The following is a 12,344-nucleotide window of genomic DNA, read 5'->3' on the forward strand; positions in this document are numbered from 1 at the left end:
AAAAAAAAAAAAAAGATTTCAAAAAGATAGAAGAGCCACATAAAATGATACCTACCTGTGTCTGTGGATCAGCATCCCATCTTTAAGGGGGTCAATGACAGGCTCTACCTCAGAGAGTTTTTGTGGGGATTAAACCAGCTCATTTCTAGAAGTGTTCACTGGAGTCTGGCACACAGAGGAGCACCCTAGAGAGCCCTGTGACAGCTCAGATACATTGCAGGGTAGAAAGGTCCCCAAATGTGCATGGGGATGCTGCCCCTGGAAAACAGGGGTTACCACTACAGAGCAGGGAGGGGAGGAGGCCACAGGGACTCGAGGAAGAGCCAGATGTATCTGCAAGGTGCACCTGCATTTTTTAAAACCTGAAGGAGGAAACAAGAGAAATGAAAATGAAATTACCTCAAGGTCATCAAGGGAGCGAGTGATACTGAATCTCTTGGATCTCCCAAATGATCTCCGGGCAGGTGTGCGTGGGGAAGGCTGAGTGAGTCCAATGCCCCGCCCAAATTTTGAGCCCTAAACACAAAGAAAAACAGTATCAGGTTACTCTTTTGGATAGAGGTGTTTAGTTTTGTCCAATGCATGGAATAGCAGAAAAGCAAGGAATACTGTGGAACGAAGACTTAAAACACAAGACTTAAAATCATCCCAGGGTAAATCTTATGTTAGGTATATTTTATACAAGAAAAAAATGCAAAATTGAAAAAAAAGAGCATCCCATGATCATCAAGTATTTGCTCTGCCAGCTGTGTGCCTCCCGCCAAGCCTCCACCTCTGGCATCACAGAACAGGGTGACGGCAGCCCATCCGCAACGCTGTTACCCACATCAAATGAAATGGCGTGCAGGGATGTCTTGAACAGTGGATACAGGACATTAGGAGCAATGACGATCAACAGGAGGGCAGGTGTTCAGCAAAGTCGTGCTTTTTCATGATTTTATATGCACTTTAGGAAATGAAAGAATCCCTAAACATCCAGCTGCTATCTGAAGACCCAACCAACTCTGGGGCAGGAAACAACCAGCTATTAAAACACCCTGTCTGTCTTCCTCCAGGAAGTGACCAGAATTAATTCAATTCAACAAACATCGATTTTGTGCCTATCATTATGCTAGACACTTCCCCAAATGAGAAGCTGGCTCCAGCAAATCAGTCACCACCTCTTAAAAACAAAACACATCACAGCTGGGAGCTCTGCTTTCCTGAGGACTTGGAATCCTAAGTGACCAATTTCAGGCTCGAAGGAAGGGAACCTGTTTATGTTAAGATTTACAGGCTCTGCAGCTGCTTCTGCCTCTCCACCTGCATAAGAGTCTTGTAGAAAACCTTGCAGTAATTCCTTGCAAGACCCTGAGGAAAACGGCAGCATGCCTGCACCTTCCTGGAAGCCAGGTGGAGCAGGTCTCCCCTCCACGACTCCCTCCCCTCTTTCCCTGCCCACCACACTGACACACCCCACACACCCCCTCATGTCCTTAGACCCATTCCCACCTGGGTCTCCATGCACTGGGCCTCTCCTCCTCAACTGGAAAGTCCTTCCTTCTCCACCCACTGTCATGGCCCAGCCACACACCACACCACACCACACCCTCAGGCCTCTGCAGGCCCCTACCGTCTGCCAACACCTCCATCCTCCACCTTCTCCTCCACCCACACCCCCACTTCTCCACCCTCCCCTCCACCCACACCCCCATCTCCCCCCCCCCCCCCCCCCCCCCCCCCCCCCCCCCCCCCCCTCTTAGGAACAGTAAAGACATCGCATGTTTGCTCTCAAAGAGGAGAAAGGGAGAGGAGACAGCAGGGCTCAGGAGGAAGTGAATGGGAGGCCCACAAAAGACAAAGATGGAGGCTGCCGGAGCTTCCTGTCTCAGAATGGTGCCACAGGCGGGGCGGCCCTAATTGAAAAATCCAAAATTTGAAATGCTCCAACATCTAAAACTTTTTGAGGGCTGACATGATGCTCAAAGGCAATGTTCATTGGAGAGTTGGGGTTTTTGGATTCCTGAATTAGGGTTGCTCAGCCAGTAAGTATAATGCAAATATTCTTCCAAAACGCTTCCGGTCCAAGCAGCTCAGGTTAGGGATACACAGCCTGTATCACAAACAGAAATGGGTCCTTCAGGACGGCGCTAAGACATCCCATGTTTGCTAGTCAAATCTTCGCATCCCAATAACAAGAACCCAAACAAGAAGCTGTTCACATAATTTCACATTCCTCTCGCTTCCTGGGTCCACTCACTCAACTCCTGCCAGGCACGTGTCCGCCGCATGCTGGGGCTCCCCTAGCCCGAGGGGGAGGGGAATAGGGTGACATCAAGTCCCCGGGAGCACAGGCAAGGTGCCCACTGGACTCAGGATGGGCTCCCAAACCTCACCCACAGCAGACGCTATGGGCAGAAAGGATGGCGCAGGCGTGGCAGCCCAGGACAAGACCCTAGAGGCACAGCCCACTGAGGAATCCAGAGACCCTGCCCCAACAGGCTGACGTGGGAGCTGGGCCTAAGGATGGGCAGAGGGGTGTCACTGTCCTCTTGGCAGGCGAGAGGTCCCACATCCGGGAGCTGTGGCTGCCAGGCACACTCGAGGATGCTCAGGGAGGGATGCCATAGCTGGGCCCCTGCCAGGCCCAGAGGAGGCTCTAAGGCTGTCATCCTGAAAGCGACAATGCCCGCAGAGGGCAGCCAGCAAGCGGAGGCCTAGTGCCAGACGGACTGGACAGCACAGGTGTCAGGCACACATCAAGCTGAGGCACCACGGTCGACAGTTCACTCCAAGACACTAGTGTCGCAACTGCCTGTTCCCAAACTAAGGAGCAGGCCCCAGGCACACCGCACCGCCGAGGGTGTAGAGGGCACTGCAGTGGCCTGCACCTGCCTGCCTCCCAAGGCTCAGAGACACCGGCTCCTGCCTTCTGTAAATCAGCCTGTAGGACACCCTTGGAGGGAGCCTGTGCTCCCATTCAGACAAGGATATGGCCTGCTGGTGTCTCTGCTCTGGATGGCAGGCACCCTGGGCGTCCTGCCACAGAGCGCTCTTCTATGTTGACAGATAAACTGCCACCCCCGTACCCTCCTGCTTAGGCCAGCGGCCATGTCCACGCTCTGGGTCCACATCCTCCTCTCATCCCTCCGGTCACGTCCTCTCTGAAGCCTGCACTTGTCTGGTCATCTTTTGGGTTCCTTGCTAGCAAGTTAATGAATCTGACAGATTCTTGAGAAAAACTTGACTAAGAAATTTCTTTTTCAAAAAATGTGCCCACAGCTGACCCAAGCTGTAAAATGTACCTAGAGTCCAGCAATTCCCTCGCAGACCCACGACCTGGCCTGGTGCACATCTGGCCTCCCCACTGGTGGTCCTGTTCCCTGCCTGCCCTGTGCCAGCCAGGCTTGGTGCCCACAGAGGCTCCTCGTGGCTCTGTGCTGCTGGCAGGGCCTCTCCTGGGTGCTGCCTCATGGCCTTTCTGCATGTTCTTCCCTCCCCTGACCCCCAACCCAAATAACCCCCTTATAAGAGACCTCCAAGCCCCCATCTAACTTAGACTCCCCAGCATCCTCTCTCTCGGCCTTTGGGTCTTTTCCTTCCCACCAATGACACGGTTGTCAGCTACAAGGCATCTTCCCCAGGGAACTGCCATGGATAGCGGCCAAGCCCTCTGCTTTGCCTGGTGCTGCCTGAAAACCTGCTGCCCAGCACAGCACCCGGCTCCTGGCAGATGCGCGGCCACGGCTGAGGGGAGGCCCGAGAAGGTGCTCAGCAGTGCTCATGAGACACACGACGCAGAGGCCACAGCACGGGGGCCTGGCTGCCCAACAATGGGAGCCCGGGGAGCCTGCGCAGCGTACAGACATGTGTTACTGCAACAGCAATGACGGGAAATGTTCAGTGTACTGCTAAAGCCATGAACGACCTTGTTCTCATTTGACATACAGATTTGCTATTCTTTATGTTCTGCTCCTGGGAGGGGTGGGTAATGAACCCATGGCTTTGTGAGATTAAGGTGGTCAGAATCAAAATGAGCCACTTGTGTTAAAAACCCTAACAAACAGGGCTGGGGAAGGCCATGAAGCAGGGGTTCGAACATTAGCATGCTTGGTAATAAAGATCCAGCACAAAGACTGCACAAACCACAGCCCTGCACACAGGCCCTCGAAGCCTACTCAAAGCACACTGTGAGGACATCTGCCCAGCAACTGCCCACGACCTTCAGCCTGGCATCAGCCTGGGTGCTGATCCTTGTAGCAAGGATAATTATCTCAGAACAATCATGTGATCCTCATTTTTCCTTTAAAAACCTTTGTCTTCCTTGGCCTCTGCGGCTATGGATTGTAGACGTGGCAAGTGTCTGCCCACTGCAGTGCCCCACCCCCAGACAAATATCCCTTCTTTCAGAGAGCATCTCTGTTATTTAGGTGGACAGTGACAAGAAAGTTTAATTGTGTGTGTGTGTGTGTGTGTGTGTAAGAGATCAATTTGCAGTTGAAGTGTTGTAAAGATCCTGAGATAACAAAATTTAAAATGAAAGAGAGACAAGATCTCACTCTGTCACCTAGGCTGGAGGGAGTGGTATGATCACGGCTCAGTGCAGCCGAAACCTCCCAGACTCAAGTGATCCGCCATCTCAGCCTCCTGAGTAGCTGGGACCACAGGCATGGCTAATTTTTGTATTTTTTGTAGAGACTGGGTCTTGCTGTGTTGCCCAGGTTGATCTCAAACTCCTCTACTCAAGCAATTCGCTATCCTTGGCATCCCAAAGTGCTGGGATTGCAGGCGTAAGCCATGGCACCCCGCAGCCCTGACCACACCCCGGGTTGGCAGCTCTTCCACAGTCAGCCTTGAAACTTGCTCCCGGCACAGGCAAAAGACAGGAAGTCCAGCGCGTGGTCACACGCAGATGTGCTGTGTGCTTTGGAGAGGCAAAGGAGAAAGGAAGAGCCTAACGAGCAGACAGAAAACCATTCCTGCAAAGAACTAATCCCACTCACGGGAAGGAGGCCAGCAACAAACGTGACACCTCCATAGCAGGGAGAGACCAGCATCTACTCGTGTTTCTCAAACTGCCAGAGTTTTTTATTTAATAAACTCAGAAAATCTCCACTGATTGAGCACCCCCTGCTGGTGTGACATAATCTCAACTCTTCCCAAAAGAGTACTAAAGAGGGAAGACAATAAAAGCGGTCTCAAGGGCCACTGTTTCAAACTCCAGCTTTGAGGTTGAGAAGGACTCCTCATGACTATCTGAGAAGACACGCGGGGCCCCAGGGCACCATCTACACCGCCCGGCCTTTGGCCACCGCACCCACCACTCAAGGGCACTGAGCGGAGAGGGCCCACAGAGCCCGGCCAGCCCAGCTCCCAGGCATCCAGGATGCAGTGAGCCAGCGTGAGCTAGCTGGCTTCAGGGAGAACCACGGGCCTCAGGCCAATCAACCTGCCTGGCTACAGGGCCCCAAGGGACAGCCAGTCAACTGGCATTACTATCACAGACAGGACCAGAGAAGCACTGGGTTCCCTCCAAAGTAAAACCACTAGAAATGGGGGGAGGGGAAAGGAGAGGTAGAACCTCACCCCCTACCCAGGTACCAAATTTCTCGGCCACTCTCGGTACCAACAATGAATCACTGGGCTCTGTGGCTCACGCCTGTAATCCCAGCACTTTGAGGGGTCAAGGCGGGCGAATCACCTGAGGTCAGGAGTTCGAGACCAGCCTGACCAACATCGAGAAACACTGTCTCTAATAAAAATACAAAATTAGCTGGGCCTGGTGATACATCCCTGTAATCCCAGCTACTCGGGGGGCTGAGGCAGGAGAATTGCTTGAACCCGGGAGGCAGAGGTTGTGGTAAACCAAGATCGCACCATTGCACTCCAGCCTGGGCCACAAGAGCAAATCTCCATCTCAAAAAAAAAAAAAAAAAAAAGACTCATCCCATGCGACTATCAGTTCAGGGCGAAGAATCATTTTGGCACAAGAGCCATTCCAACACCTCAATCCACAGATGAGAGCCGGAAGTCAGGGAAGAAGTCCACTCAAGGTCACACAGCTCGTGGTTGGGACAAAACCCAGCTCTTGCTCTACTACTGCACTGCCGTTTTTTATTGGACTTTCCAAATACTTATTCGATCTGATTTGAACATCCAGATAACATAAAATTTACCATGCTGGCTGACTCAGCAGCACTAGGTGCACTCATATCGTTATGCAAGCATCACCACCATCCTCCAGAACTCTTCATCTTCCCAGACCAAAGCTCTGCCGGCATTTACTAAGCACTCTCCATTCCCCTCCCCAGGCCCCGCCTTCCGCTTTCTGTCTCTATGAATTTGACTGCTCTAGGAATCCCATGTAGGTGGAATTGGATGGTGTCTGTCCTTCTGTGACTGGCTGATTTCACTGAGCATGGTGTTCTTAAGGGTCACAGTATCCTTCCTCTTCAAGGCTGAATAATATTCTGCAGCATGGATGGACCACACTGTTTGTCTATCACTTGATGATGGATATCTGGGTGGCTTCTCCCTTTCAGCTAGTGCAAATAATGCTGCTAAGAACGTGTATAAAGATCATCTTCTCAAGACCTTGATTTCAATTATCTGGGTATATACCTAGAACCAGGATTGCTGGGTCATATGGTAATTCCACTGTTCGTTTTTTGAGGAACCACCACACCGTTTCCCCAGCGCTGTACCACTTGACATTGCCACCCACCAGTGCACAAGGCTTATGGTTCCTCTGCGTCTCGGCCAGCACTGGTTACTTTCCCTTTTGTTGAGGTGGTGGCTGTTGCTTTACAGCGGCCATCCCAAGGAGTGTGAGGCGGCACTCCCTGCGCTTTTCACGGGCACTGGCCAAATCGTTAATGATGCTGGGCAGCTTTTCCTGTGCTTATTGGCCATCTGTGTATCTTCTTTAGAGAAACGTCTGTTCAAATCCTTTACTCATTTTTTTAATTTTTCTTTTTCTTCATTTTTTTTCTACTTCACAGAACTCACACTGGACTTCTGCCCATTTTGTCACTGGGTTGTTTGTTTTTGTTGCTGAGTTACAGGAGTTCTCTACGTACTCTGCATATTAACTCATATCAGATAGATGGCTTGCAAATATTTTCTCCCATTCTGTGGCTTGCCTTCATTCTGCTGGTTGTGTTTTGTAATGCATAGAATTTCAAAATTTTGATGCAACGCAATATATGTATTTTTTTCTTTCATTACCCACACTGCTAGAACTAAAAATTCCTAACCAATTCAGTCTAAATGAACACTAGTGAGGCAAGTACTGTGTCCTGGTCACCACCACACCCCCAGCCCTCCCACAGGACTTGGTGCATAATAAGTACTCAATAAATATTTACTGAACAAATAGACTATGCAAGAGAGTACCGAGCTGGAAAGAGAGACCAGATCATCTGAAGGTAGTTCCAAAAAGAGGCAATACAGAGCATTATGAGGAGTGAGATTTCTAGCTCACATATTCCCATCTCCTGCTGTATTCTTCAGAGTCCACTCAGGACACAGAAACCACCCATGGTTCTAACAGAGAGTCCTGTGTAGAGAAGGGGTAGCTTGGCACTGAGGGATGAAAGGGCAGAGGGAGTCTAAGATGCCATGGAGTAGCAACCTCAGGAAGCCGCTGCCACCCCAGGGCTGGGAAAACATGGGGAAACAGAGGGAATTATTCCAACTCGGCAACTCAGAGTAAAAGAGCTGGTGGAGCTGAGGCCCAGACCACTGAGGGAGTGTGGGGCTCCAGCCCTCAGGTGGGTGGGTCGGTTTGTTTTGTTTGTTGTCATCCAGGCTAGAGTGCAGTGGGCTCACTGGCCTCACTGCAACCTCCACCTCCCAGGTTCAAGCAATTCTCCTGCCTCAGCCTCCCAAGTAGCTGGGACTACAGGCGCACACCACCACGCCCAGCTAATTTTTTGGTATATTTAGTAGAGAGAGGGTTTCACTATGCTGGCCAGGCTGGTCTCAAACTCCTGACCTGAAATGATCCGCCCACCTTGGCCTCCCAAAGTGCTGGGATTACAGGTGTAAGCCAGCACCCAGCCCATCTATTGTTTCTGAGGGGCCGGGAGGTTGGCCCAGTGAGCTGGGCAAACTGCAAACTGAGCAGGGAAGGAACTGACCACCATGGGGTTGAAATGTTGCTATGGTGACACTCCTGCCCCACCAGCTCCGGGTAGCACCGCTGGGGACAGAGCCTGACAGGGATGCAGCTGTGGAGCAGGAAGGTGGTGCAGAGACCCTGTTGGTGTTATAGAGGGTGGGCTTAAGGCTGAGGGTCAGTAGCTGAGTAACTGGAACACCTGGTTAAATCTGCTACAACAAAACTCTACGTAGGAGGAAGAATTCTAAGCAAAAGTATTTTAGAATCAACAAACTTCCATTTCAAACCTAAAACTGGACAGACTTACAGCAACGGTTATGGAGTAACGTGTGAGGAGCCAAAGAAAGGTTCCTGATCATAGCAAATCACCTTTTGTGAAAGGAAGGAGAAACATGTGCACAAAGACTGGGTGTCCTAGTCAAGAAAGAAAAAGATGAATGTTATACAGGAAAAGAAATTCACATAAAGATATTAATTTAAATTATTCCAAAATATCTTGGGGCCTACGATGTGCCAAGCAACTGGCTGGGACTAGAGCCTTTAAAGACAGAGACAAAGCACATAGTTTCTTCAGCAGTAAAGGAGGTGGGTGTGCACTAAGGAAATGAACCAAACAGGCTTGAAATTAAAACAAAACAAAGAGTAAGGTAAGAAAGCAGAGAGGAGGATCTAGAAAACGCAGATTTACAGGAAGAATGCAGCAGTATCACAGAGCCAAGATTCAATGTGCCAGTCACCCCAGCACACCAGTGACCCACATCTGCCAATTTAGTCTGATCTTCTTGAGCTGTCAGAAGAATCTGCCACTTATAGTAACAATTCGAAAACAGAAATGGAAAAGCTTAAATAAAAAGACGAAGTATTGCCTCAGAAAAAGCCGGTTTCACTTTAATAATGGACAAAACACACTTTACCCCTAATTTTAAATTTTTCAAATAAAAAATTATTAAAATCCTCTGGAGGGAGGATAAAAATAAAATATAAGATTCAATATACGAGGGAAAGGAGAAGAATGGGAGGGAGAAGAGAAGAGAGAGGGATAGAAAAGTTCTACCACTAATTTTTTATGTTTTCTGAGACTACTGTAATCTTGATACCAAAACTCGACAAAGATAACATGAAGGGAAAGTACGAGAGTCTCACTCAAACACAGATTTTAAAATTATACAAAAAATTAGCAAACCAAATACATCACTATATAAAAAGATTACCGTAAATCCTCGCAGGGATTCCACCAAGATGGCCAAACAGGAAGGGCTCCGAGCACAGTTCCCAGCGAGAGACACACAGAAGGCAAGTGATCTCCACATTTCCAACTGAGGTACCAGGTTCATTTCAATGGGACTCATTGGATAGTGGGTGTAGCCCAAGAGGGCAAACTGAGGCAGGGCAGGGCACTGCCCCATCCGGGAAGTGCAACTGATTAGAGGATCAGGGACTTCCCCACTCCAGGCACTCCGGTTCAGATACTGCACTTCTCCCACCGCCCTGGCAACCCACAGACCAGGAGATCCCCACCGGGCTGCAAAGTGCCACAAGTTACCCGCACAGATCTGAGCAGCAGCTCCCACCAGCGCCGCGGGTTGTCGGCACAGATCTGGGCAGACATTTTGACTAGCACTGAAAGCGCCTGCAGGATGGAGCTACCCATTCCCCAGAAAGAAAGGGAGCTGAAAGCAGGGAGACAGGTGATATGGCTGGGCGGGTCCTACCCCCACAAAGACCAGCAAACTGAAGCCCTCTCACTTGAGAGTTTCACAGCCAGCACATCAGTTCGAGCTCAACCCGGGACATTCAAGCTCGGTGGGGGAAAGGCTGTCTGCCATTACTGAGGCAGGTCTAAACCTACCTGTGTAAACAAAAGCCAGAGGAAGCTTACACAGCAGCTGGACTGAGTCTGTGACAGCCCAGCAGTGCCTCTGCAGGCAGACAAGGGACAGACTGCCCCCTCAAGTGGTTCCCTGACCCCTGTATAACTAAAAAGATGCCTCATACAGGAGAGCTCTGGCTGATAGCTTGCAGGTACCCTTCTGGGACAAAGCTGCCAGAGGGAAGATCAGGCAGCAATCCTTCCTGTTCTGCAAACCCCATGGGTGATTCTCAGGCAAGCAAGGTCTGGAGTGGACCTCTAGCAGTCCTACAACAGAGGGGCCTGACTGTTAGAAGGAAGACTAAAAAAAACAAAAAGAAATAGCTTCAACAGAAACAGAAAGGACATCCACTCAGAGACCCCATCCGAACTCACCAACTTCAAAGATCAAAAGTAGATAAATCCACAAAGATGGGAAGAAACCAGCACAAAAAGGATGAAATCATCAAGATCAGAACACCTCTGCTCCTCCAAGGAATCACAACTCCTCACCAACAAGGGAACAAAAGAGGATGGAGAATGAATCTGATGAACTGACAGAAGCAAGCTTCAGAAGGTGGGTAATAACAAACTTCTCTGAGCCAAAGAAACATATTCTAGGGCCAGGCGCAGTGGCTCACGCCTGTAATCCCAGCACTTTGGGAGACCAAGGCAGGTGGATCACGAGGTCAAGAGATGGAGACCATCCTGGTCAACATGGTGAAACCCCGTCTCTACTAAAAATACAAAAAATCAGCTGGGCATGGTGGCGCGTGCCTGTAATCCCAGCGACTCAGGAGGCTGAGGCAGGAGGATTGCCTGAACCCAGGAGGTGGAGGTTGCGGTGAGCCGAGATCGTCCCGTTGCACTCCAGCCTGCATAAACAAGAGCGAAACTCCATCTCAAAAAAAAAAAAAAGAAAGAAAAAGAAACATGTTCTAACCCAATGCAAAGTAACTAAAAACCTTTTTAAAAGGTTAGATGAAATACTAACTCAATAATCAGATTCACCAGGGTTGAAATGAAGGAAAAAATCTAAGAGTAGCCAGAGAGAAAGGCTGGATCACCCACAAAGGGAAGCTCATCAGACTCACAGTGGATCTCTCAGCAGAAACCCTACAAGCCAGAATAAAGTGGAGGCCAATATTCAACATCCTTAAAGAAAAGAACTTTCAACCCAGAATTTCATATCCAGCCAAACTAAGCTTCATAAGTGAAGGAGAAATAAAATCCTTTCTGGACAAGCAATTGCTGAGAGATTTCGTCACCACCAGACCTGCCTTACAAGAGCTTCTGAGGGAAACACTAAACATGGAAAGGAAGAACCAGTACCAGCCCCTGAAAAAACGTACCAAATGGTAAAGACCAACGATGCAATGAAGAAACTGCATCAACTAACAGGCAAAGCAACCAGCAAGTAACAAAATGTCAGGATCAAATTCACACATAACAATAATAACATTAAATGTAAACAGCCTAAATGCCCCAATCAAAAGACACAGACTGGTAAACTGGATAAAAATTCAAGACCCATCGGTGTGCTATATTCAGGAGACACATCTCACGAGCAAAGACACACATAGACTCAAAATAAAGGGAAGGAGGAGGATGTACCAAGCAAATGGAGAGCAAAACAAACAAACAAAAAACAGGGGTTGCAATCCTAGTCTCTGATAAAATGGACTATAAACCAACAAAGATCAAAAGAGATGAAGAACAATACATAATGATAAAAGGATCAATGCAACAAGAAGAGCTAACGATCCTAAATATATATGCACCCAATACAAGAGCACCCAGATACATAAAGAAAGTTCTTAATGATGTACAGAGAGACTTAGACCCCCCCACAATAATAGTGGGAGATTTTAAGACTCCACTGTCAATATTAGACAGATCAACAAGACAGAAAATCAACATGGACATCCAGGACTTGAATGCAGATGTGGACCAAGTGGACCTAAAAGACATTTACAGAACTCTCCACCCCAAATCCACAGAATATACATTCTTCTCAGCACATTACACCTACTCTAAAATTGACCACATAATTGTAAGTAAAGCACTCCTCAGCAAACGCAAAAGAATGGAAATCATAACAAACAGTCTCTTAGACCACAGTGCAATCAAATTAGAACTCAGGAATAAGAAACTCACCCAAAACCACACAACTACATGGAAACTGAACAACTTGCTCCTGAATGGCGACTGGATAAACAATGAAATGAAGGCAGAAATAACGATCTTCTTTGAAACCAATGAGAATGAACACGCAACGCACCAGAATCTCTGGGACACATTTAAAACAGGGTCTAGAAGGAAATTTATAGCAATAAATGGCCTCATGAGAAGCGAGGAAACAGGAATGCTTTTACACTGTTGGTGGGAGTGTAA

At 48.8% G+C, this 12,344-nt stretch overlaps 1 protein-coding gene across 4 annotated transcripts in view; it reads right to left on the reverse strand.

The window, feature by feature from the left end:
* Nucleotides 1-12,344, reverse strand: part of RGS12 (regulator of G protein signaling 12) — a 162,089-nt gene that overhangs the window by 106,586 nt on the left and 43,159 nt on the right. For all 4 annotated transcript variants that reach the window (XR_001820557.2, XM_017514339.2, XM_037733414.1 and 1 more), the window contains one exon: nt 400-516. Coding sequence is in view for 3 of the 4 variants with exons in the window: in XM_017514339.2 (XP_017369828.1) it covers nt 400-516 (117 nt within the window). In the remaining variant the exon portion in view is untranslated. The remainder of the gene's footprint in view (nt 1-399; nt 517-12,344) is intronic.

Source organism: Cebus imitator, unplaced genomic scaffold (assembly GCF_001604975.1).
Source record: "Cebus imitator isolate Cc_AM_T3 unplaced genomic scaffold, Cebus_imitator-1.0 Scaffold522, whole genome shotgun sequence".
NCBI classification, from domain to species: domain Eukaryota; kingdom Metazoa; phylum Chordata; class Mammalia; order Primates; family Cebidae; genus Cebus; species Cebus imitator.